At 38.7% G+C, this 18,220-nt stretch overlaps 9 protein-coding genes across 10 annotated transcripts; 3 read left to right on the top strand and 6 right to left on the bottom strand.

The window, feature by feature from the left end:
* Positions 1-6: 6 nt before the first annotated feature.
* Positions 7-1,277, top strand: Gasu_45430 (uncharacterized protein). Its single transcript, XM_005704341.1, has 3 exons — positions 7-246; positions 303-439; positions 492-1,277. The coding sequence occupies exons 1-3, from the start codon at positions 102-104 to the stop codon at positions 1,068-1,070; spliced, it is 861 nt and encodes a 286-aa protein (XP_005704398.1). The 5' UTR covers positions 7-101; the 3' UTR covers positions 1,071-1,277.
* A 4-nt stretch (positions 1,278-1,281) lies between these two features.
* On the bottom strand, positions 1,282-2,856 carry Gasu_45440 (bifunctional 6-phosphofructo-2-kinase / fructose-2,6-bisphosphatase). Its single transcript, XM_005704342.1, has 2 exons — positions 1,611-2,856; positions 1,282-1,559 (listed from the first exon to the last, which is right to left on the bottom strand). The coding sequence occupies exons 1-2, from the start codon at positions 2,810-2,812 to the stop codon at positions 1,307-1,309; spliced, it is 1,455 nt and encodes a 484-aa protein (XP_005704399.1). The 5' UTR covers positions 2,813-2,856; the 3' UTR covers positions 1,282-1,306.
* A 439-nt stretch (positions 2,857-3,295) lies between these two features.
* Positions 3,296-4,436, bottom strand: Gasu_45450 (syntaxin 5). 2 transcript variants are annotated; one of them, XM_005704344.1, is made up of 3 exons: positions 4,324-4,436; positions 3,595-4,275; positions 3,296-3,538 (listed from the first exon to the last, which is right to left on the bottom strand). In XM_005704344.1, exons 1-3 carry the CDS (start codon positions 4,408-4,410, stop codon positions 3,365-3,367), a joined length of 942 nt encoding a protein of 313 aa, XP_005704401.1. In that variant the 5' UTR covers positions 4,411-4,436; the 3' UTR covers positions 3,296-3,364. The 2 variants fall into 2 exon arrangements, with proteins under 2 accessions (XP_005704401.1, XP_005704400.1); XM_005704343.1 differs by having other exon boundaries at positions 3,595-4,436.
* A 10-nt stretch (positions 4,437-4,446) lies between these two features.
* Positions 4,447-6,157, top strand: Gasu_45460 (tryptophanyl-tRNA synthetase). The gene is made up of 7 exons (XM_005704345.1): positions 4,447-4,493; positions 4,540-4,658; positions 4,708-4,888; positions 4,945-5,059; positions 5,111-5,267; positions 5,318-5,857; positions 5,915-6,157. The coding sequence occupies exons 2-7, from the start codon at positions 4,644-4,646 to the stop codon at positions 5,954-5,956; spliced, it is 1,050 nt and encodes a 349-aa protein (XP_005704402.1). The 5' UTR covers positions 4,447-4,493; positions 4,540-4,643; the 3' UTR covers positions 5,957-6,157.
* Positions 6,158-6,161: 4 nt separating this feature from the next.
* On the bottom strand, positions 6,162-9,746 carry Gasu_45470 (pre-mRNA-splicing factor ATP-dependent RNA helicase). Its single transcript, XM_005704346.1, has 5 exons — positions 9,653-9,746; positions 8,004-9,607; positions 7,781-7,953; positions 6,611-7,731; positions 6,162-6,557 (listed from the first exon to the last, which is right to left on the bottom strand). The coding sequence occupies exons 1-5, from the start codon at positions 9,737-9,739 to the stop codon at positions 6,186-6,188; spliced, it is 3,357 nt and encodes a 1,118-aa protein (XP_005704403.1). The 5' UTR covers positions 9,740-9,746; the 3' UTR covers positions 6,162-6,185.
* A 5-nt stretch (positions 9,747-9,751) lies between these two features.
* On the bottom strand, positions 9,752-10,506 carry Gasu_45480 (putative 5'(3')-deoxyribonucleotidase). Its single transcript, XM_005704347.1, has 4 exons — positions 10,330-10,506; positions 10,131-10,278; positions 9,911-10,074; positions 9,752-9,845 (listed from the first exon to the last, which is right to left on the bottom strand). The coding sequence occupies exons 1-4, from the start codon at positions 10,493-10,495 to the stop codon at positions 9,781-9,783; spliced, it is 543 nt and encodes a 180-aa protein (XP_005704404.1). The 5' UTR covers positions 10,496-10,506; the 3' UTR covers positions 9,752-9,780.
* A 10-nt stretch (positions 10,507-10,516) lies between these two features.
* Positions 10,517-11,375, top strand: Gasu_45490 (uncharacterized protein). The gene is made up of 3 exons (XM_005704348.1): positions 10,517-10,732; positions 10,781-10,913; positions 10,970-11,375. Exons 1-3 carry the CDS (start codon positions 10,644-10,646, stop codon positions 11,030-11,032), a joined length of 285 nt encoding a protein of 94 aa, XP_005704405.1. The 5' UTR covers positions 10,517-10,643; the 3' UTR covers positions 11,033-11,375.
* Positions 11,376-11,381: 6 nt separating this feature from the next.
* Positions 11,382-11,956, bottom strand: Gasu_45500 (uncharacterized protein). The gene has a single exon (XM_005704349.1). The coding sequence runs from the start codon at positions 11,913-11,915 to the stop codon at positions 11,409-11,411; it is 507 nt and encodes a 168-aa protein (XP_005704406.1). The 5' UTR covers positions 11,916-11,956; the 3' UTR covers positions 11,382-11,408.
* Positions 11,957-12,041: 85 nt separating this feature from the next.
* Positions 12,042-18,206, bottom strand: Gasu_45510 (ATP-dependent RNA helicase). The gene is made up of 9 exons (XM_005704350.1): positions 16,962-18,206; positions 16,283-16,917; positions 16,117-16,218; positions 14,903-16,067; positions 14,294-14,853; positions 14,056-14,243; positions 12,741-14,006; positions 12,383-12,693; positions 12,042-12,327 (listed from the first exon to the last, which is right to left on the bottom strand). Exons 1-9 carry the CDS (start codon positions 18,156-18,158, stop codon positions 12,094-12,096), a joined length of 5,658 nt encoding a protein of 1,885 aa, XP_005704407.1. The 5' UTR covers positions 18,159-18,206; the 3' UTR covers positions 12,042-12,093.
* Between the last annotated feature and the right edge of the window lie 14 nt (positions 18,207-18,220).

The following is an 18,220-nucleotide window of genomic DNA, read 5'->3' on the forward strand; positions in this document are numbered from 1 at the left end:
AAAGAGATTTCCCACCGCTAAGCGCAAATAGGAGAAGGGATAAGACACGTTGACTGAGCGTTTAGTGAAAATTTCGTGGGTTCGTTTTCTGAAGAGTTAAAATGCCTCCCGTAACATCTTTGTTTGGAAGCTCCCCTAAAACTGTTAACCTTGAAATTGAACACTGGATGAATAACCTGAATGAAGTTCAAAGTGTAATAAATACTGTGGAACCCAAATTGAATACAACTCCAACCAAGTGGAAAGGTAACTCGATCACCTGATTGGAGTAAAGAAGTGAGTCTAACTTATGATATTGCTAGCTGTTTTTCAGCACGTTAAAGAAGTCTCGGAGGAATTGAGTCAGATTTTCAATAAGGAGGACCCTCATTACGATGTCATATTGGCAGGAGTCAACGCGGGGAGGAAATTCGACAGCGCTCAAGCAGAGATTGCCAAGGTAACAAAGGAAGAGTTATTCTTTCTGTTGTTAAAGACTCACTTTTGTGAAGAGTGATAGCGTCAGAGACAGTGCTTTGAATAGGCTAAGAAAATATCGTGACGAAATTGAAGTTCTTAGAAGAGAATACAAAGAACGAGAAAAGGTGAGGGAAAGATATGACCATTATCGCGTTAAACTGGACAACTTGGAGAGGAAAGGGAAAGATCAGCCTAGAATTGAACGCAATCAACAGAAGCTGAAAGATGCCGAAGACTCGTATCACGCAGTCACAGCTGAAGTGATTCAGAAGATGGAAACTTGTTGGAAAAAACATGTCGAAGTATTTGCAGAGGCATCTATAGCTTTGTGGTATATGCAAATGCGAATGGTGGATGAGTTTGCTCAAACATCGGAAGACGTTCGCCCTTTTGTGGATGACTATTTAAAGAATATGAAGAGTAGCAACACCTCATTCCCTAATCAAGATTATATGGGAGAAGATGCTTCAGCTGCCAAACATACAAAGGACCCTTTGGCCAATAATGACTCAACCTTGGATACGGATAATGCTTTCCCTTGTCTTGAAGAAGATGACAAACAAGAATCAGCACCCGAGAAGTATCCATCCATACAGAGTTTGACAGCTTAGTTGTCTGCTGCATAGAGACAACTGCAGTTGGGCCCACTTGATGTGTTCGGAATGATGCCTATTTTTATTTATTGGCACACAATATGTTGACCATTTGCTATTGGACTATCCATCCTATGAACAAAATGCAAGTGAAGCACACTTCGGGTTTCTGTTTTTTCTTGTTTGTTTGTGTCATTCTTTTGTTATACGTTGCTTTTAAAGATGGCGAGTTTCAAATGACCGTGTTGCATTTTTCAATTCTTGTTTCCATCAGAAAATGAATTTTCAGATGACCCAAAATATACTTGTTTTGGAATCGCGTCACTATACACATTCGATGAAGGAGCAGAAGGAGAGTCACTCAACAATTCTTCATGTGGATTCAATTCTATTCTGGCTTCTTCGCATCCATAAGCACGAGGTGTTAGCTTGATAACAACATGAAGAGGAACTTCCAAATTGGGACATTCTTCTTGTCGCTTCCCAATAAGAAAACCATAAATAGCTCTACAAAGTACGTCTCAAACAACTGAAATTGAAGGACAAACCAACAAGTACCTTATAACTGCATTATGGCTAACAATGAGAATGGATTCTCTCAATCGTTCCATTTCCAACATAACTGGTTCGAGTCTTTGAATTACGTCCACATAACTCTCACCACCAGGATAACGAAAGTGGAGTTTATCTTTCATTCTATCTTCGTAAATCTTCGGATACAATTGTTTCACATCGTTCAATGTCTTTCCTTCACAAAGACCAGCATTGATTTCATTCAAAGCTCGCCAACAAATATTGTGAGTTGGAATGAACTGTACCGTATGACGGGAGCGTCGAAGTTGCGAAGTCCATATCAAGGGAAGTTCCTTTCCTTGAGCTGTAAACTCCTTATGAATATATTGCGCTAATTGAACAGCATAGAGTTGTCCTTTGGGAGTTAATTCTGGGTCCCCTCCCAGCCTCTCTTCCACATTATACTCCGATTCTCCATGACGAGTCAAATAAATACTTCTCGGTAAAGTATGCATATTCATCAAATAGGAAACTAACTTTCCTTGCAAATATCCTGTCAACTGATGCAACACGATAGTTCGACCTAGGTTGATTATCTTAATGTACGATACCATCTCATCATCTTCAATAGTTTCATTGGCTACTTCATAATTAGCAATTCTCCTTTGAAAGTCTTCTACTGCAGTTTCAGGGTCCATATTCTGATAATCTGGCATGCGCAGTTTCGTTTCCATCACGTTGTGTTCGATAATACTTTTGTCTTCACAAATACTTTCCAAAAAGAGTACTCGTATGCACTCTGCTTCCAAACGCTCTTTGACATACTTCCTTCTTTCCTTAGTATTATTGGTAGCATCATAAATACCCACTTGTCCGTGTTGATGCTTTAACCAGGCAATCATATCGTCTAAACACTTGATGGCCAGTTCCCAACGTGCTTGCCTTCCTTCCTGGTTGTTGGGATCAAAAAACTGGGCAGGTTGACTTGCTCCAACTAGTTCTCTCCTGTAGTTGCCAACATTAAACACTCGTGTCGTGCGACCCAACCAATTCAAATATCTTGCAATATATCGAGCAATATGTGTTTTACCTCTCGCAGGTAAACCTACCATTACAATAGCCAGTTTCTTCATAGGAAAAGATTTTGACTCTTCATCATCATCCGAACTATTACTTTCTATATGACTAGAAGAAAGAGGCATAGAAACAAACGCAGCAACATCGTTATAACTAACTGCTCGCTTCATTTTCGAGAAATAGGGAAAAACTAATGCCAAACCCACAACAATAAACTTTTTGGTTTACATTCACATGGTTTAGAAAATAAGGTGATCCTATGATGTGGTTTTTAGTTAGTGCGATTCTAGTTGGTTGATAATCACAGGTTGGGAATACAAGATATTCTATTCTACTGCTCTACTTTTCTGGAGACAAAGTCATACAGTGACTCGGAATAACCAAACTTCAAATAACAACCCATCAAGTGGAAACCCATCCATATTACATATCCAGTTGGATAAGTTTCCAAAAGGTCAAGCCTTGTGATTGCATAAGCAAGAGAGTTTCTGTCAAAAGTCAAAACAATGAGCAACTCAATCTTGCTTCGTGGAAAGTTGCTTTAAAAGAGCAACAAGTTCTTCTTCTTCTTCTTCTGACCTGGTTGTTTTCGCCAAAAGCTTCAAGCTTCTGTCAACAACCTGCTTCCTGTGTCTTACATACGTTGATTGTATAGGCAACTTTGCTAGTTTCTTTTGTTCTTGTTCAAGTCGTTGAGCAAGCATTTACCACAAAAAGACAATTTACAAAATGACAACCCAAAGAAACAAAAATAACAACATAATGGCAAAAACTTTCACAATCAACCAACGATTGCTCGATATTCTATGATAATATCGCAACAATTGACTTTGTCCTTGTTCCACTTGAAACAAAGTATCCTGTACATTACTATCGATTCTTTCAACCAACTCTCCCTATCATACAAAAAGGTCAGTCGGATATCTACTTTCATAATCTTCCTCCATATTACCTGTTCGGATACCATCGTAGCTAACTGTTGAAATATTTGACCCAACTCAACAATAGTGCTTTCTATTTGTTGCGCTGCGGCTGCTCTTTCTCTCCGGTAATCATTATCCAATTGAAAGCTTTGCAACATCAAAGCTTGATTATTCGTTTCATGACTCCCAACCTTTTGCACAGTGTCATTATTATTAGCTTGGCCTAAAGAGCCACTTCCCAAATCAACGACTACCGAGTTACCGTTCGTTGCTCTTTGAAAATCTCTTTCGGGAGTGACTTCAATAGGACTATCCGAAGCTACAAACTGTTGACGTCTTTGTTGTTGCTTTTGTAACATACTTGTGCGCAACTGTAAAACTTTCTTAAACTCTTGGGTGGTGTTCATCAAATCTGTCTTTAAAGTATCCACTACAGATTCTCCGTGTGAAACAATTTGTTTATGAGATGCATTTCGCTGTTGTCGATGAATAAGTTCCAACTCTTCCAACTGCTTGTTCAGTTCGTGCAGTTGTTGTTTCACTACAAACGTCAGTTGCTGAATTTCCAACGAAGAGTCGTCAAATAAACTACTTTTCTGACAAAGTTGGGTAAGTTTTTCCAAATTCTTGGAAATAGACTCAATTCCTTGAGCAACATCTATTGCTTGTTTTGTAAAAGCCGACTTGACCTGTGGGTTTGTTCTCTTGGTCTGCAGACAATCAGCTGCTCTATCTGAACACAGAAACTCACAACTTACCTGACTTTTTACTCCTTCTCTTTGTTGATAGCTCTGTGCAGCAGATAAAAATTCGTTGGTTCGGTCACAAATATTTGTGTTTTGCATATCCACAAAAAGCTAAACTTCCCAATAATTCCAATTCATTGATGATCATTTCCTGTCGGTAGAGAGTGAGTGGAAAACGTTCAGTAAGTAAAACGATTTGCGCGTGATAAGAGTGAATGACTTTCCAAGTGGATTCTGTGGTTACTCCTTGGAACGTGTCTGGAATAATTGACTATGATAAACTGATCGAGCAGTTTGGTTCTCAAAAGATCGATTCCGAGTTGTTGAACAAGATGGAGTCGTTGACAGTACGTTGTTTGTGTATCCTTTGGATAAGAAGACAATCATCCCAACTAGGGTCGACCTTTACATCCTTTTTTGAGACGTGGTATTTTCTTTTCGCATCGAGACTTGCAAGAGATTCTTCAACTTTATGAAAGTGGCACTCCGTTTTATTTGTATACAGGTAGAGGGCCTAGTAGTGATGCTTTGCATTTGGGACATATGATACCTTTTCTTTTTACTCAATACTTGCAAGGTAAGTGAATGAGAGAAAGAGATGCACAGAATGGAAACAAATGACAACTATCGTAGAGGCGTTTCAAGTACCTTGTGTTATTCAGTTGACTGATGATGAAAAGTTTCTTTTTTCAAAAGATAACAGTAAGAAACTGGAAGACTATCAACGACTAGGTTGGGAAAATGCCAAGTAAGTGAACTTGAATATATATATATATATCGACTAACCTTGTATTGGAAGAGATATTTTGGCTGTAGGATTCGATTGTGAACGTACTTTTATATTTCGTGATACAGATTATATAGGAACGATGTACCCCAACATTCTCAAGATTCAAAAAGCAGTGACTTACAATCAAGCTAAAGCCATATTTGGTTTCGATGACAGTGACAATATCGTAAGGATAATCGTGGAATCAAATAAGATAGCATCTCAACTTGTCATAAGGGAAAACATGGCTTTCCAGCAGTACAAGCAGCGCCATCCTTTTCATCTTCCTTTCCACAATTGTTTGGTTCACAAACCAATCTTCCTTGTCTTATTCCTTGTGCAATTGATCAGGACCCGTATTTTCGAATGACAAGAGATGTTGCACCCAAGTTGGGTTATCGGAAACCTGCTTTGATTCATTCCAAGTTCTTTCCAGCGTTACAAGGAGAGAATACCAAAATGAGTGCTTCTATGGCACATACCGCAATTTACGTGTCAGATACTGCCAAACAATTGAAAACCAAAGTAAATAAATACGCATTTTCGGGAGGAGGTGCAACAATAGAAGAACATCAAAAACACGGTGGCAATTGTGATATCGATGTATCTTATAAATATTTAAGTTTCTTTTTGGAAGATGATGAACAACTCGAAAGAATACGACAAGAGTATTCTAGTGGTAAAATGTTGACAGGTGAAATCAAAGCCAAGCTTATTCAAGTATTACAACCCTTATTAGAACGCCATCAACAAAGAAGATCTCAAGTTACCGATGAAGTAAGTAATACCAAATATATAAACTTTGTATGGATACAACTCAAACACTTTTTGCAGATGATTCGCAAAGTTATGACACCAAGACAACTCTCCTTCTAAGCATGACGCATTCTTCTGGATAGTCTCCAGTCATTTTGGTTTTGTGCGTATCGATCAAACAAAGGTTCGATTTTCTCCTTTCGTTTGGTACGAGAAACCTTATTGGGATCTGCGGTCTTAAAGTATCGAGGAGCCAATTCAACCAACCATTTGCTTTCTATAGCCAACACTTCTCGCATATATCTAAGTTTACAATAAAAAAGGCTCAAAGATAAACAAGCGCCACGACTTACTCTTTAGTAGTTTGTACCAACTCGTGATAAATAACCCAATCCGGCTGAATATGAAAAAGTGATGAAGAAGGATGAATATAAACGGGTTGTCCTTCTGCAATGGTGCGATATCCTTCTTGGGGATCCTTCTTAGCTGCATGCATAAAGAAACCTGACACAATAGCCTTCCTAATCTTATTATAAGCTCTTCCAGCTGCCACTAAATCCAATCTTTGCCGGTCCATAATGGCTACCAATTGTTTCCGAATGTCTTGGGCTCTCTTCAAAGAACGGGCTTGAATAAAGTTCTCAAAACACCAAGCCGTTGAATAATTATTGGCTTTCCATGCTTCATATACTGCAAGTAAGGTGAGATGATCTCCTTCCGGCTATTACTCCAACTGTTAGAAAATATACAGTCTTTCTCAGTCATTCTTCTTACCTGATGGAACTTTGCTTTCTTCTGATCAGCAAGTGCTTGTTTGTCTTTCGGACGATAGAATACATTTTGAACACTAAGCATTGCAACTACAGTCACAATCTCTTCACTGCAGCCCAAGTCAACACTTGCCAATAACATTTTACTCAAAGGTGGCTCCATTGGAAATTCTGCCATTTTCCTTCCCAATCTAGTCAACATTCCTTCATCATCCAAGGCTCCCAAACAAAACAAGTTTTCCATAGCTGCAATCAAATGTTGTGTTGGAGGTGGGTCCATAAAGTCAAAGTGAATCAAGTCATTGATACCCAATGCTTTAAGAGTAAGTACAGTATTCGAGAGATTGGTGCGTTGTATTTCTGGTACACTTGTTGGCAACATTTCATTCTTATAGGCATGTTCTGTATAAAGACGAAAACATTTTCCAGGTCCAGTACGACCAGCTCGACCAGAACGTTGACGAGCACTTGCTTGAGATATCGGAGCAACAACTAAAGAATCCATTCCAAGTTTTGGATTATAAACTTTCTGTTTGGCAAATCCAGGATCTACTACATAATAAATACCATCAATTGTCAAGCTTGCTTCTGCAATATTGGTAGCGATGACACACTTCCTGGCATTGGGAGGTGCAGGTTCAAATATTCTAGTTTGCATCTCACTAGGCAAAGCAGAATAAACTGGAAGAATAATCAACTCGGGAACTTGGGGACCTAAGCTCTTCATTCGTTCATAAAGTATTTCTGCAGCAGTATCAATTTCTTCTTGTCCTGTCAAGAATAACAAAATGTCTCCAGGAGGTTCTGACAAGTGAATCTGCATAACAGTAATCAACGCAGCATCTAAATAATCAGTTTCTGGTTCCTTTGAATATAAAATTTCTACTGGGTAGGAACGTCCCGGAATAGTAAAGATAGGACAATTAAAGAAATAGGATGAAAACTTCTCAGCATCCAGGGTAGCTGAAGTGACAATCAGTTTCAATTCTGGTCTCTTCTGAATACAATCTTTCAGTAGACCAAATAACACATCGGTCGATATAGTCCTCTCATGAGCTTCATCCAACATGATTACTGAATAAGCACTCAATTCAGGGTCCAAAAGGGCCTCACGTAATAGCATTCCTAATCATACTTTTAACAACTGAAGTATCTAAAGTAAACAGTACTTTACCATCGGTCATATATTTCAATTTCGTTTCAGGACTTGTGCAATCTTCAAAACGAATGGAATAGCCCACCAACTCTCCCAATCGAGTCCCGGTCTCTTCTGAAACGCGTTTGGCTACAGAAATTGCTGCAACTCGTCTGGGTTGTGTGCATCCAATCTTTCCTACTTTCGTATATCTGTCCAGAGTAGTCATAATACACACTATATTTCTCTTTCAGCTACTTACCCTTCCTCATGAAGATACTGAGTAATTTGTGTAGTCTTTCCACTTCCAGTTTCACCAATAACGATCAAAACTTGGTTCTGAGCAATCGCCTCCATTAGTTGATCTCGGAGACGATAGATTGGAAGACTTTGACGCTGTTCAGCTATTGTTTTATCTGCTTTCCTGGAAAACCCTAGGGAAGGTGCCGTGCCTAAAGCTTTCTTTTTCCAATCTGGAATGTCTACATTGCTCCGATTCTTAAAAGAGTTTGTGTCCTCTGTTCCCGTCAAAGGATCTTCCCAAGCACGATTAAGGTCTTCTCCATTTCCTTCCATAATGGCTCTCTTTTGTTGTTCCCGCATTTCGCGTCTTTCTTTTGCTAGATTGGATTGCGTCAAAGCAGCTCTTTGTAAAGTTCCGTCAGGATTTTTTACGATACGAACAGGACTAAGAGGCTGTGCTCTACTCGTCTGACCACGCAAGAACTGGGGTTCTTCTTCATTCAACTCAATTTCCAACTCTTCCTTTGGCTCTTCCACATGATGAAGAACATCACCACTATCCTCTTCATCACCAGTTTGTAAACCTAAAATTTTATTCATTTGTGTTTCAGGAATAACGCCTGCATTTCGTAGTTGTGTGAGTTCCCAAGCTTCTGGAGAAGGAATACGTCTACGAGGTCTTCCTGTTCCTTCATCATCTGCAAAGGAAGCTGGAATTCCACTGATTAACTTTCTCGAATGATTTTGGGATGAATAGGACGGAACTTCAGGATTAGAAGACTTCATTTCATATAAGGATACTGCTGTATTATCCATTCTGGAACTGATAGACCAATCATTTCCTGTTTCTTGATCTACATCTTTCATCGATAAACCAATTCGATTTCCATTAAGTGACAGTACTTTCACAAAAACTCTTTTTTCCCTTTCCAAGCCTGCTTCTGAAGGATGAGCAAGTCGTCTTCCACTCTTAGAAATTTGAGAAATATGAATCAAACCTTCAGGACCGCGGTTTCTCCCACCATGGCTCTTTTTATTTTCGAAGCCTGGAGGCATAAGTACATCCTCCAACTCCACAAAAGCTCCAAACTCTACGACGTTGGTAATTCTTCCAGAATAAATAGCACCGACTTGAATTTCTTCTTTTTCTCTTCTTCTTCTTTTCACAGAACTATCTTTCTGTACATAACGAGAAACTTCTCGTTTCACCCTTTCACTTCCCCGATTCTTACGACTTTTATTATCTTCTTCGGTTTCTGAATCACTCAATTGAATTGGTATGCCAAGGAAGTCGCCCTTTCTATAGTAATCCTTTCCCGAAATGTCTTCCTGTATTCGTTTTCTAGCTTCCTCTCTATGGTCAGGTAAAGCTAATCCAGGATAATGTTCGGTTCTTTTCTTTTGTTCTTCAACACGCTCTTCATCCGGTTGGACAGTGATTGGGTTGAAGTTTGGTTTCTCCTTAGCGATGCCATTCTCCTTTCGCAAAGTGGACACACTTCGATACAAACTTGAACACAGTGAAGCTGGCCAATTTTCTCCGCCACTTTCTGTGAGTGCTTGAACAAAACTTTCCAAAGTCTGGTGTTTATTCCCCAAGTCGATGATGAATTCCGCCAAAACCTTTCACCGTTAGTTGAGAAGTTTCTTGTCAAGTATATTACTTACTTTATCACTAAACCCCAAGTGATTTTCAAGTTCCTTGCAAACCTTTGAAACTACTGATAAGTAGAACAACTTGGAAAGGTCATTCATCTAAACAACAACAATACCACCACCACCACAAAAACTAACTTTTATTGTAACAACAACGGAATTAACACTTGACGCCATTCGGACCAACGATTCATTCTTATTACGCCTATATAAACATACATATATTCCTTCCCTATTCACTTACTCTATAACATGAGAAGAGATTCTTACCTTGTCTATGTAAATTGTAAGGTTGGGTAAAGACAACATGTTTCCACTCAGGATGTTTGACCATTCCTTGAACTTGAGGTTTATCGTCTATAAGAACAGTACCCTTTACCAACGTTTTGTCTCGAACAATCATAAGACGTTGCAAGAAATCTTCTCCCAAATATCTTGTCAAAGGAATTAAATACAACAACAATGCGATTATATCTTATCATTCATATACCTGCGAACCCACAAATACTTTTCCTTTACACAACTTTCCCACTGAAAGGGCAAAGGTGCCGAACAAATGCGAACATCCAGTCCTTCACGTACCATTTCTTTACATGATTCGATGGCATCTTGTACTGGAGGAAAACTCAAAAAGAAGCCTGTGATGGACTCTATTACACTAAACACACTGGGAGAAGCAACTTTCCTACCTTCTTCACTCATCAAAGCAATAGCTTCTTCTTTCTCTTCATCAGGAAAATTGTCTTCCAGCTCGAAATATTTCCTTTGAGAAAGATCAAAATCGGATTGTTCAGGATGCCTTTCTTTCCATCTCTTTCCAAACTCCGAATCAAAGTCTGCCAACACGTTGTCCATATCAACCAATACAACTTTTGCATGGTTACAAAGTTTTGGTTGTTTCTTTTTCCACGTCCAACCCACCAGAAAACCAACAAGTAAAGTTGTCAAGCAAGTCGACATGAAAAATTTCTTCCAATTCCTTTTGGAGGGTGAATTGAAAACGATGCGCTTTGCCACTTTACGATCAGCAGTAGCTGTTACTTGTCGTCAGTTGGGAAATAAAAGATATTTCAGTCGTAGAGTATCACGCAGGTAGGATGGAAAAGGATACTTTTATTGTAACCTTTTCATATGTTGTAGGAGAAATGACGACGAGGACGATTTTGAAGAACGTGAACCGAGAAAGCTTTCAGCTTTTAATTTATATATGCAAAAGATGTTGCCTGTTATGAAACAACAACATCCGGAGCTCAATCATAAAGAAGTATTCAAAGTAAGTGTTTTATAAAAAGCGCGCTCAGTGTGATATATATATGTGTGTATAAACAGATGTGTGCTCAAAGTTGGAAGACTGCTCGTGAGAACCCAAAGAATACTCGAACTCCACGTTAAGTGCAGTATGTACCGCTCTATTTCGTAGCCAAGGGAATTCAACTTGTCATCCCTGGTTGTTCGAAGACGGTGTTTCCAGTTGTTACTTTTGCGGATAGCTATGGAGATTGAAATGTTCCAATAAAACCTATCTCTTGTATGGGTTATTTTCAATCTGTGAATAACTCTCCGCACTATACAAATAAAGTCCTCATAAGATACCCAACGATATATATATATTTAATAAAAGTTTTGCTCTCCAACCACGGAACTGGAATAAAAGGAAGAGGCAAACTGCCTCTATAGCACTCCTTCCCAAGCTCTCGTCATTATTGAAGAGATCAATAAAAGTCCTCAAAACCCTTTCCCAAAACGAAAATAGAAGGTTGCCTTTGCTTTACAACTTCTTTCTAGCCCTTAGCTTGTCTTCCTTCTTTTTTAATCTTCTGGCAAATCGATTCATAGAAGGTTGTTCTTGACTCGGCTTTTCTCCCTTTCCCACTTGTGCACTCGATTCTTTCTTTAGTCTACTATCTCTCCACTCTGCAAACGTCAGAAATACAACACCAACTGTTACCACTATTCCAAGTACAAAAGCACCGCTGATCAAATACTTTTCCAATGCGGCAGGTTGTGGAGGTAATCCAAGTGGTTGTGGTGTCTCTACGGTTGATTCAGTTGCTTCAGTTGCCTCACTCAACAAAACACAGTGAGGAGTGGCTGAGAAATTCAGCTGTTGGTTTGTTTGGTGAGTAAAAGAACCAAGACAACGCAAACAAATAGCATTAGTACTCGGTCGACGTTGTGCCTTTTTCCAATGAAACAAAAAGTTGTTCTTATCTACAACACACAGTTTGTTAGGTTTAGGATACAAGTTTACACTCAAAGAGAGAAACAACATCATCGATTCAAAGAGCCACTTTTTGGAGAATTACACTGTATAACAAAATCAAGTAGTATTCACTACAAATTATTATAGTTCGTCAACAGGATAAAGAAATCGTGTCTATTGCAAGCTCCCAAACTAGCTGTTCATACAACTACATTCCGTAAAGTCTGCACAAGATATCTGAGCAAGTTCTTTATTCCTTGTTATTGGCAAGTACATCGGAGAGATAATAAATAAGTTGCTTCCGAGTTACTTCCGTTTCCGTTTTTCCATTCAAACTTTTCACTTTCAAAATAATATCGCCAGCATCTAAACGAGAATCAATGACATGATCCCTTAATAATACCATCCATTGGGCACCACAAGACTTGGCAGCTGACATTTGTTCATGAAGACTGGGATTGGCAACAGGAAGAAATTCAGTCCTCTAAACAAATAGAAACATAAAAATTCTCATCATAGTTTTGAATGAAATTACTTACAATATTACCTGCACGCAACTCCGACACTATAGCAAAACGTAAATCCAATAATCCATCACCTCCAATACTCATTACAAATACATCACAACCAAATATATTACAGGGTCTCATAGACTCGCTACATATTTGCTTTGCCAACTTTTCTAAACAAAATGTCATTCCTAGCGCTTCCCAACTATCTTTGGAAACATTCGAATGTAGATAATAAACAGACTCTTCTGAAACTGTCTCCCTCCAACTTCCTCCATAACCAACAAAGGTATGGCTCGGTCGACTAGAGGTTCCGCGAGTTACTGCTTCAAAAATAATACCTAAAAATTTGTTGAAAATAATGGAAATCATTAAGTTAGGTAATTACCATGGAAGCAATCAGCTCTCTTATATAAAACAGGATCTAAAGTCAACAAGTCAAACTGAAATCCCGCAATTCTATCAAGTGTTAATAGCACATCAACGATGCGTTCCAGTGCCTTAGCTGCAGGTGCATATATCATTGCATTCATTTGCTTCTTTTCAGCATTAGAATGTCGGTAAAAAGGAGAACGACTGGAAGATAAACTAGTACGTCTGGAGCTTTCCATTTCTACAAATGAACTCAACTTGGAAGCAGGAAAAAAAGGTTGTCCAGGAGTTGCTTCTAACAAACGCATCAATTGAGAGAGAACCGTTCGAGGACTACCTCTTAAGGAAGCAAAGCAACAAAGTTTCTCTACTGTTCTGTGTACGAGTCTTTTCTGATGACTATCCGAGTTGGAGATGATATTTTCATTCGATAAAACCATCATCAATTCTCTCCTTATCAAGTTATTCCCTTTGTAGAATGATGATGATAGAATGGAAGAAACAATGTGAATCAATTGTTTGGAAACTTCTTGCTTGGGATGAAAAACTTGAAAAAACCCAGCATGAGCTAAAATAGCAGGCAATAATTCTGCATGTGAAAGTCGAATAGAAACGGGTTTCCCATAATGCGAACGGAAATGTTGACACAAGTCTGCAACTAGAAACAGCAACTCCGCATCTAAAACAACAAGACCTGTTGAATAAAATGAATTTAATTCAGCAACCCGATAGGTTCGAATATCTTTAACAGTCGAATGGAACATTTCTGATTCATAGTGATACCAGTTGTCCCAAAAACCATCTTCTTCCAGATCCCAGACTTGACCAAATTCGAAGAGTCTTACATTTTTCCCTAAACTAAGATATTCTCCCAACATGTGTTTCCTAAAAGTGCTGCAAACAGAAATCTTCTTTCCAGAACGTAGCAATAACTGAAAGGAATCATTATCTTCCAAAGGTCTACTCTGAAGTTCGTGAAAAGCAAAAGAGGATACATTATGTTGAAAAGGAATAGCACCATATTTCTGGAACACATTTCTCAAAGTATTCTCTAAATTATCCAACATTCGACTATAACACAAATAAAAACTTGATGAGAAACTTTCAAAGAGTTTGTTTGGAAAAATCATCAAACTCTCATCACTAAGACTGTTCCGATTCCAAAAAGGCGCAGCTTCAAATAGCGTTGACAGTGCTTTCATATACAAATGAGAAATAGGATCGCCTATTCTCCTCATGACCTCTCGAACATATTCATCTTCTACTTTTGGAGGCAAGAAATCTACAAAATAAATGAGTCTTCCATAACTATATTTACAAAGACAACTCGCCTCCATCTAAAAGTTGTGCTGCATTAGGTCTTTTCTTCGGATCCTTCATCAAAAGGCTACGAATAAGTTTCCCTTGTCTTTGAAGACGTCCTTGAAAGTCACTATCTGGACTTCCCGTCTCCCTTAGTCGCATCAATACTTCATGTCTTTCCATTGCAGTCTCAAACGGACCATGCCATAATTCAAAACTAAAATATCTTCTATATCTTCATTCCTCTTAACGAATAGAAAAACTTACGCAATTATTCCGAGGGAATATATGTCGACTTTGCTATCATATGTAGGAAATTCATTCTCTTCAAGTTCTGGAGCACGGTAATAAAGTGTACCAACGCCTCCTGTCCGGTCGTTGCCAAAGGAGTCATTTGAGATCAAGTTGCCACTCAAAGACACATGATCAGCATATCTTCTATCTGAAGACGACAAAACCCCTTCCTGAGTAACAATTTCTTTAGCAAGACCAAAATCACCAATCTTGATTGTTCCTTGAGCATCAAAGAATATATTTGTTGGTTTCAAGTCTCGATGTAAAATACCACAGTGATGAATGTGGTGTAATCCTTCCACAATCTGTCTAAAGAGACCCCAAAGATCCTCGTTTTTATCAACAACATGGTCGATAAATTCTCTCAAAGTCCTTCTGCAGTATTCCATTTGAATATATAAATAGGCAACAACCTTTGCACTCTCCGGTGATTCCTCTTGTTCCGAAGAACTTTCCAAAGACTCATTATATTCCAACCATGCGTGATGGTAGCGGACAACATGTGGATGACTCAACCTTGACAGTGTTGTAACCTAACAACAGCTTGTGTAACTGCATCACTTTATATTAGTGGAAACTCACCTCTCTCAAAATATGACGCTCTTGTAAGAGTTCTTCCGTTAAGGCAACACGTTTCAGTGCATAAATGCGACCATCTAATTTGTTACGAACTTTCATGACAGAGCCAAATCCTCCTCGACCCAATAAACGTAAATATTCAAAGTCTTCTCGATATCTTGAAGGTAGTGGACGGAATCGACTATTCAACTGTCTTCTCATGACAGAAGTATTCATTAAAATGGACCAAAAAGTATTTTCGATTCCTCCTTTTTTACTTGCCCTTCTCATCTGATTCCCAAATAATCTCCTAAACGCTTCCACTTCAGAAGAACTGTTCAAATGATCCAAACGGATATCTCCAAAAACTTCTTCCAATATTTCAACATGTGAAAGGTCTATTTCTTCCTCTCCGAAATTCCGTTCATTGGAATACAACAAGGAACGAAGCAGATGACGAATAAATATCTCTTCCTTACTAATATTTACATCACACTCTTCTTCTTCTTCTTCTTCAACACACGAAGAGGCAATACCTTCTGTTGAAACTTGGTCCAATATCAAGTTACTCAATTCATCTAATCTTTCTGAACCACTACTCAAAGTTTCCGAGAAAGTTATATCATCGATATAATTGGGAACTCTAAAACCCTTTTCGGAAGACCTTTGCTGAAGACCTTCTCTCATAGAGCTACTGGACCGCAAAAATAACTCAAGGTCCAGACCAGCTTCCGGAAATCTCTTCCTAGCATTCCTTTCTAAAGCATATTCTTCTTCAGCTACTCTTTCTTTCTCCTCTTGTTTCTCTAACAAGACTTTCGTATTCTCTTGTAGTTTTTGCTCGGTAGCAATGTCAATAACTTGTAAACTTTTACCAGGAAAGGTTTCTTCTACATTTGCTGCACTATCAAGGGAACAACAATATTCTACAATTCTTTCTCTTACAAACTCTACAATGTCATATATACACACTCTTCCCTTGTAGGAAAGTGGCACTTGTGCAATATCCCTTTGAAGCTCTCTACGTTTCCTCTGACTAAGGGGTAATTTGCCTTGTACTTCTTTTAGAGACAACTTTGGAGCTTCGCCTACAGGATACTTGGGACCCAATCGAAACTGTAAACATATAACAATATCGTTGGTTCCAGATTGTCCAGAAAAAGGAAACAGTGAAATTTCCAACACTTTCCTATTACGTATTGACAATAAACATATATATATATATATGAGTAACCTACTGTTTCTTCTTCTGTTTTTTATTATTCTTTTTCAATTTGTTTACTTGTATTTCCTTCAAGTCATTCCCAAATATTGCCTTCAGTGCTTCAAGTTCTTCATTTCTTGCTCTCACCCAAGTGGACTCTTCATCCATCAAAACAAACTCACACTTGTGGTATCATTTACCNTTCTCCTCCATAGCCTCTCGTTCCAGAGCGATCAGCCAAAAGACGGTCCTGTGCAGTAGAACCAGTAATACCTAACATTGTTCTAAGTTTTTCAGCTTCCAACTTGGGACATGCAGTAACACGATGTCCTAAACCACCACAATAAGCACAACCACGAACACCACCCACATCTTCCAATGCAAAGTTGTGAACATCCAAATTCTCTAAAAATGGTGCCACTTTCTGCTTAGCTTCAATAAGCAGCTCTTTCAAGTCTAACAGTACACTCATGTTACATGTGGAATTGACAAAGGTCGTAGCAAGACCAGTTTTACCACGTCTACCAGTTCTTCCTATACGATGAACATAGTCTTCAATATCTTTCGGCATATCGTAATTAATGACATGTTGAACCTCTGGAAAATCGAGTCCCTTTGCTGCAATATCAGTAGCAACCAAAACATCCTTTTTTCCTTTGCGAAAGTCTTCAACAGCTTTCTGTCGCTCTTCCTGATCTTTTCCTCCATGAATGGCTGCGGCATAAACTCCTTTCAATAAGAGATATTCATGAACATCGTCTACATCATTCTTATTCTCGCAAAATATCAATACAGGAGGAGCAGTCTTCTGAAGACATTCCAACAAGCGACCAATCTAACAAATTTTCAATAAACTTGTATAAAAATGATCAAACTCACCTTGGCATCTTGATTGACGTATTCAACTTCCTGTATCACATTGATATTGGCTGCTCCTGCTCGACCTACATTGACCAATATCGGATTGACCAACGCTGTTCTTGCAAAGCTCTGAATCTTCTTAGGCATTGTGGCAGAGAACATGAGAGATTGACGCTGTGAAACAAAAAAATCAAATATTCCACGGATATCCTCTTCAAATCCTAAATCAATAAGTCTATCTGCTTCATCTAAACAAACAAATCTACAACTTTCAAGATGAAGCTTTTTCCTTTTCAACAAATCATGAAGTCTACCGGGAGTTGCGACACAAATATGAACTCCTTCACTCATGATTTCCAACTGTTCATGAATACTAACACCACCAATGGCCAAAATGCTTCGAATAGTGGTTCCATCAAAGCTCTGAATATGTCTTACAAAGCATTCCGTATTATCATAGATTTGCCTCGCAAGTTCTCGCGAAGGACATATAATAAGTCCAAGAGGACCTTCACCTGGTATTAATGGCAATTTTCGTTCCGCTTCCCAGGCCATCATAACAAGAGGAAGAAGAAAAGCAAGAGTTTTACCTGAACCAGTTGAAGCAATACCAATCAAATCTCTTCCTGTTAAAGCCACAGGAAGGCCTTGCATTTGAATCGGAGTTGGACGTTTTACTTTCATTTCTTTCAGTGCAGTTCTTATTGGTTTAGGAAATTTCATTTCGCGAAACGTAAAACACATAGGAGGTATTTCTTCTCCCTCTACCGAGACACCATATTTTTGTCTCAGTGTCTGCCACTGAACTGCAGAGAGTTCTTCCAAGTATTTTGGTGGATTCCAAGAAGTCCTAATTGGCTCAGTGTAATGAATATTCTTCGCTATTTCTCCTACTGCTTTTAAGGCCCTTCTTTGGTCAGTCCAATCTTCTATTATTTTTGCTTCTTCTTCCGCCAATTGATTCACTTTGGAGTCTTGTGTCTCTTTTTCGTTCTTATGGCTTATTACTCTGTCCAAAAGCGAAGTCCTTTCCTTTACGAAACTTTTCAAAGAACTATGTTCAGTGACGTTCTGTTCGTTCGGGAATGGATTTTCTGGTTCTTTCAAGTTGTTGTTCTCCACTTGTTGCAACCCTTGACTTTGTATCAACTCTTTTGCTTGTTGCAATATTCGTTGCCTTCGTTTCTTTACAGGAACGTATTCCGTATCGTCCATTCTCCAAAAAAATGATTTCATTTGAAAAAGAAGTGTTGTATTGCTCAATGATGAAGCTTTTT

The sequence above is a fragment of the Galdieria sulphuraria genome (assembly GCF_000341285.1).
Source record: "Galdieria sulphuraria unplaced genomic scaffold scaf_42, whole genome shotgun sequence".
In the NCBI taxonomy this organism is placed as follows: domain Eukaryota; phylum Rhodophyta; class Bangiophyceae; order Galdieriales; family Galdieriaceae; genus Galdieria; species Galdieria sulphuraria.

Excerpts from the sequence above, each read along its gene's own strand:
- Gasu_45440 (XM_005704342.1), bottom strand. The coding sequence starts at position 2,812 with ATGAAGCGAGCAGTTAGTTATAACGATGTTGCTGCGTTTGTTTCTATG. Across the intron at positions 1,560-1,610 it reads AGCCATAATGCAGTTATAAG|AGCTATTTATGGTTTTCTTA; the intron begins GTACTTGTTGGT and ends CGTACTTTGTAG.
- Gasu_45490 (XM_005704348.1), top strand. The coding sequence starts at position 10,644 with ATGCGCTTTGCCACTTTACGATCAGCAGTAGCTGTTACTTGTCGTCAG. Across the intron at positions 10,733-10,780 it reads AGTCGTAGAGTATCACGCAG|GAGAAATGACGACGAGGACG; the intron begins GTAGGATGGAAA and ends CATATGTTGTAG. Across the intron at positions 10,914-10,969 it reads ATCATAAAGAAGTATTCAAA|ATGTGTGCTCAAAGTTGGAA; the intron begins GTAAGTGTTTTA and ends GTGTATAAACAG.
- Gasu_45500 (XM_005704349.1), bottom strand. The coding sequence starts at position 11,915 with ATGATGTTGTTTCTCTCTTTGAGTGTAAACTTGTATCCTAAACCTAAC.
- Gasu_45450 (XM_005704343.1), bottom strand. The coding sequence starts at position 4,410 with ATGCAAAACACAAATATTTGTGACCGAACCAACGAATTTTTATCTGCT. Across the intron at positions 3,539-3,594 it reads CTACGATGGTATCCGAACAG|GGAGAGTTGGTTGAAAGAAT; the intron begins GTAATATGGAGG and ends TTTGTATGATAG.
- Gasu_45430 (XM_005704341.1), top strand. The coding sequence starts at position 102 with ATGCCTCCCGTAACATCTTTGTTTGGAAGCTCCCCTAAAACTGTTAAC. Across the intron at positions 247-302 it reads AACTCCAACCAAGTGGAAAG|CTGTTTTTCAGCACGTTAAA; the intron begins GTAACTCGATCA and ends TGATATTGCTAG. Across the intron at positions 440-491 it reads CTCAAGCAGAGATTGCCAAG|AGTGATAGCGTCAGAGACAG; the intron begins GTAACAAAGGAA and ends ACTTTTGTGAAG.
- Gasu_45470 (XM_005704346.1), bottom strand. The coding sequence starts at position 9,739 with ATGAATGACCTTTCCAAGTTGTTCTACTTATCAGTAGTTTCAAAGGTT. Across the intron at positions 9,608-9,652 it reads ACTTGGGGTTTAGTGATAAA|GTTTTGGCGGAATTCATCAT; the intron begins GTAAGTAATATA and ends TAACGGTGAAAG. Across the intron at positions 7,954-8,003 it reads CAGTATCTTCATGAGGAAGG|ATATACGAAAGTAGGAAAGA; the intron begins GTAAGTAGCTGA and ends TACTCTGGACAG.
- Gasu_45480 (XM_005704347.1), bottom strand. The coding sequence starts at position 10,495 with ATGGACAACGTGTTGGCAGACTTTGATTCGGAGTTTGGAAAGAGATGG. Across the intron at positions 10,279-10,329 it reads TGCTTTGATGAGTGAAGAAG|GCTTCTTTTTGAGTTTTCCT; the intron begins GTAGGAAAGTTG and ends AGTCCATCACAG. Across the intron at positions 9,846-9,910 it reads TTACAATTTACATAGACAAG|GCGTAATAAGAATGAATCGT; the intron begins GTAAGAATCTCT and ends ATGTTTATATAG.
- Gasu_45460 (XM_005704345.1), top strand. Across the intron at positions 4,889-4,944 it reads TTTTACTCAATACTTGCAAG|AGGCGTTTCAAGTACCTTGT; the intron begins GTAAGTGAATGA and ends CAACTATCGTAG. Across the intron at positions 5,060-5,110 it reads CTAGGTTGGGAAAATGCCAA|AGATATTTTGGCTGTAGGAT; the intron begins GTAAGTGAACTT and ends TTGTATTGGAAG.